General features: G+C 36.1%; 1 protein-coding gene across 1 annotated transcript in view; it reads left to right on the top strand.

Annotated features, from left to right (window-relative positions):
• The first annotated feature begins 1,778 nt into the window (after window positions 1–1,778).
• aldh18a1 (aldehyde dehydrogenase 18 family, member A1) overlaps window positions 1,779–4,358 on the top strand; it is a 12,624-nt gene continuing 10,044 nt past the window's right edge. The window contains exons 1-3 of the mRNA XM_035658645.1: window positions 1,779–2,152; window positions 2,364–2,468; window positions 3,965–4,116. Coding sequence (XP_035514538.1) covers window positions 2,378–2,468; window positions 3,965–4,116 — 243 coding nt within the window. The 5' untranslated portion in view covers window positions 1,779–2,152; window positions 2,364–2,377. The remainder of the gene's footprint in view (window positions 2,153–2,363; window positions 2,469–3,964; window positions 4,117–4,358) is intronic.

Below are 4,358 nucleotides of genomic sequence, written 5' to 3'. Positions count from 1 at the left end.
TGAAGCACATATACACAACACAACACAACCTGATTAATATATTACTGTATAAAGTTTTCAAACTCAATTTGTATCATTCAGAAACATACATGACAACAACACTGAATTTGGAGCCATGCTAATGGTTTTGTAAGGCTGCACTTTGGCACAGTACAGGTACTTGGAGCTAAATGCTAACATTACAACGCTAACATGCTGATGTTGAGCAGGTATAATGGATACCATGTTAACATTTTAGCATGTTAGCATGTAAAATTCACTATTTGGCAACAAACACAAAGTACAGCTGAGGATAATGTAAATATCATTAGCTTTGGGGGTGTTTAGTCAGAAACCAAAGTACTGGACAAAGTACGGATGGTGGTGCTACAATAGATATAAAATCAGGGGATAATCAAAGATATTACAAATAATCCTGCACTGAATTTCAAGACAATCCATCCAATAGCTGTTGGGATATTTCAGCCTGGACCAAGTGTTGTTTTTTTTGTGAATTTTGTTTTGGTCATGACCAGAATATAAAACATGTTTTGGTTTGTAAATTAATATGGGGTTCAGTTTTACCAATTACACAACAACAAAAAGTTAAAAGGTTGTGCACACACACACACACACACACACACACACACAGTAGATTAGTGGAGCCAGGAGTAAGGTAAGGGGCAGCTCCTTCCCCAGAGTCAGATGGACAGATAAAAGACCGAAGAGGAGGAGGAACACAGAAGAACAGATAAAAGGCAAAAGCGGACAACAGAGAAAAGAACAGGACAGATTTAATAGAATAACACGCATTTAGCCAGAGCTACAGGAGCCAATTTAGTTATCTATTGGTCCTAGGGGCAGTAGGAGTCCAACAGTGTCAGTAAACTCTGCTCTAGGTTACTTTTCATTTTGTCACAGCAGGCCAGTACAGGTACAGAGAACTTTCATCACTATTGCGACCTTGTGATTTCCCCACCACATGGTGCAAATGAAAGTCAATTAAATAACTAATTAGGAAACTTGGATACACCCATGTCTTCCTGTTTGTTTCAGATTAATAAACTGAGAATAATTACCAATAAAGAGTTAAGAATTTTATGGAAAACATTTCATTTTGGCTGTATATTGCTACATACTGTAAAATATGGAGCTTGTTGTGTAAAAAGCAATGTGAAATGTATTATGGCTAACAATAACCACATTTTTTATGCATTGATTAAGCATGAGTTGTGTTTTAATGTAGATTCAATATGCTAAATAACATGCCTCATTGTTTCTTGCATGCTGCAAGCATTGTGTATATCAGTTTCACCTCACTGCAAAAAACCAACAATTTCCACTCAGGAATGTTATACAATAAATAAATAATACAGTAAGAAGAAAAGTACTGTGATGTTAATATAAAATATTATGTTTTGTAAATTATATTTTAAACTATAAATTACTACATATATACAGCTCCAAAAATTATTTACACAAGATAGAAATAGTCCGACAACCTAGCTGAACAATGATAGGTAAAATAAATATAAAACTATTATTACTATACAAGAGGGTGAAAAACAGGTGTATATATAAATACAAAAAAGAAAGTGTTTCTGAAAATTGTAAATGATTATAAATTGTAATGAACATTGAAAATAATATGTCCATCATCATTATTATTAACGGAACAGATTTTGTTATCGTTGGTTAAAAAAGATGATGCAACCAAGAAATGTAATAAATTTTATTCTGAAATATGAGACTTTAAACGACACTTCCGTTCCACTTCCGCATTTCGCCGGCCGGCCTGACGCCACATCCTGCCACTTCACCACGAGGCTTCATCTGTAGCAAAACAACGTTTAATTTTTATTTTTTAACGTTCACCAAGTGTGTGAAACTAACTGTTTTGTATTTTTATCCGCATTAAACCACTCTATCTGTAATTTACGGACGCTTTGGTAACGTTACCGAGACGGCCGGTGCAAACTGCAGTGACAGTTTCATCAGCAGCTCTTTGAGTGAGGGGAGGAGTCGTACACATACAGAGCCCACCTCTGTTCAAGTATTTGTGTGAGAAATTAGAGAATAACGGGTTAAAGAAGATGAACAAGACTCAATAGAAGACGTTATAAAGGCCAGGTACACACACAGGAGAAGCTAAACTGGGACTTCAGGAGGTCAAGTAAGAACAAAAGCTTTAAATTACTTTACCATGTAGGAAACCAGTAGAAAACATCAACTGTGCATGGGGATAGAAGGGATCACCCTTTATGTTGCCCTTTAAATATAATAATAATCTCTAATATCTCAGGTAAATACCACAGTTTAAGGTCTTTGCTGATATTGTTTGTGTTTTTTCCTCACTCTCTGTGTGTCTCTTTGTGCTTGTAAAGGCATTAAACAGACCATGCTGCTGCAGAGGCTGACCCTGTGTTCAAGGAGCCCACTGGATTTCCAGAGACACGTATGCCGGTTGTTCACCAGGCCACTGACACAAGGCAAGCTATGCTGCGGTATATCCCATGTAAACACTGTAGATTATGGCGTCATCCAGCAGCCAGGATTACAAAAAAAAGTGAAACAACAAACTTGTTAACCCAGATCTTTTAGATAAAAAGGGATTCTGATGTAATTTAAAGGATCTGTTGCTGAAATGATCTTTGATTAGTCAATTGACAGAATATTAATTTGATATTATTTTGATATGTCATCATGTTACAAACAAAAACAGTTTTCCAATTGCAGCTTCTCCATTTTAGAAGTTTTCTGCATTTATATATATGTGACATTATTCAGAATTTCTTTGTTGTTTTTGGGGCTTTAGCAAATTTTGATGGAAATTCTTCTCTGTTTTTTCCGACATTTTATTGACCCAACAATTCATTGATTTGTTGAAAAAAAAATAAGGTGTATATTAAACAATAATAAAGTAATTTAGTTAATTTATTTTATGAGTAGAAATTCCAAACATTTGCTTTAGTCTGTTTTTATGTTACTATAAATTAAAATATTTGTTTTTTTACTGCTCTGAGAAAATAAACAATTAGAAGAGGTCACCTCAGGCTAGGGGAAACATTAATGGGCACTTTTTTTGCAGTTTTGTGACATTATATATGGCCATATGATTTATTGAATAAATGAGAAAAGAAAAAAACATTACAGAAAGATTCACCAATAATGTAGATAACTACTTTGTGCTAATACAATAAGTAATTGTTAAAAAATTCAAAAGAATCCGGGATTGTGTTTTGATTGTATCAGCATAGTCAATACAGTATCTGCAGGCCACTGTGGTACACCTGATAGACTGCTGTTGTAATGTACTGTGCAAACTTTGCCTGAGATGAGATGCCTGCAGGGATTTTTCTGACCTACACTAGTCTGAACAAGATATCATGCACCCCCCCCCCCCCGCCAATCTCTTTCTCTGCCTGTCTATCTCATGCGCCTCATTGCTCCAGAGAGATGTGTAATGTCAGCACGGGCTTTTCTGCTTGCCCTGCTGATGTGGCAGTTTAAAGGCTGTGATTATCTAGTTTCCCAGGTTACAGATGGATGTAGGGGAGGGCTTTTACTTTGTCTCACTTGTATAATCAATGAAACCCAGAAAAACATGCTTGTTTGGACAGTTATGTTATGTTGGCTGTGTGTACACCAATATATTGATACGTCAGCTAATTTGTAAGCACAGTTAAAGGTGCCTACACTGCCACATTGTTTATTTCTACTTATTTTACTTTCTGATTCTATTTTCAGTTGGATTTTATTAAAAATGGATCTCCTAACTAAGTTCCCCATGTAAATTAGAAAGTCAACTCTTTAAGAACTGTTAATTAATTAATTAATTACAACAAAATAGTCCCTTTTTGGATTTCACCTCTAGGAAATTATCTTTTTCTATTTGGCATTGGTCAAAGTTAGTTCTCTTTGTGTTTTGCCGCCGACTAACATTGAAATACTTGATGTAACTCTTCCTTTTTCTTCTACTTTACAGTTTCCCAGGGGAGGTCCCCTGGCAGCTCCTTTGCACACCGCAGCGAACTGCGTCAGGCCAAGAGGATTGTAGTCAAGCTCGGCAGCGCTGTGGTCACCCGTGGCGATGAATGTGGCCTGGCTCTGGGGAGGCTGGCCTCCATTGTGGAGCAGGTGAGAGGCCAAGTACTGGCACAATCTGTACTTTAATGAAGTATAAATTGACTTTGGGGACCTCTGGGTCTGGGTTTTCTTTTCAATATACATTTTTCTGATAGTAATTTTTTTTTTTTGTGATTTCTGTCTTCTTTTTTTCTTCTACTTTACTACCCATCTATGAAATGGTTTGGGACACTATGACTTTTTATTATTAGAAAAAGGTCTCAATCTCAATCTCAACATGACTACCTGATAAC

This window comes from Morone saxatilis, unplaced genomic scaffold (assembly GCF_004916995.1).
Source record: "Morone saxatilis isolate NCDOM2014 unplaced genomic scaffold, NCSU_SB_2.0 Contig1, whole genome shotgun sequence".
Lineage (NCBI taxonomy): Eukaryota > Metazoa > Chordata > Actinopteri > Moronidae > Morone > Morone saxatilis.
The sequence above is the reverse complement of the archived record's forward strand: the minus strand, read 5'-3'. Positions and strand labels throughout refer to the sequence as shown.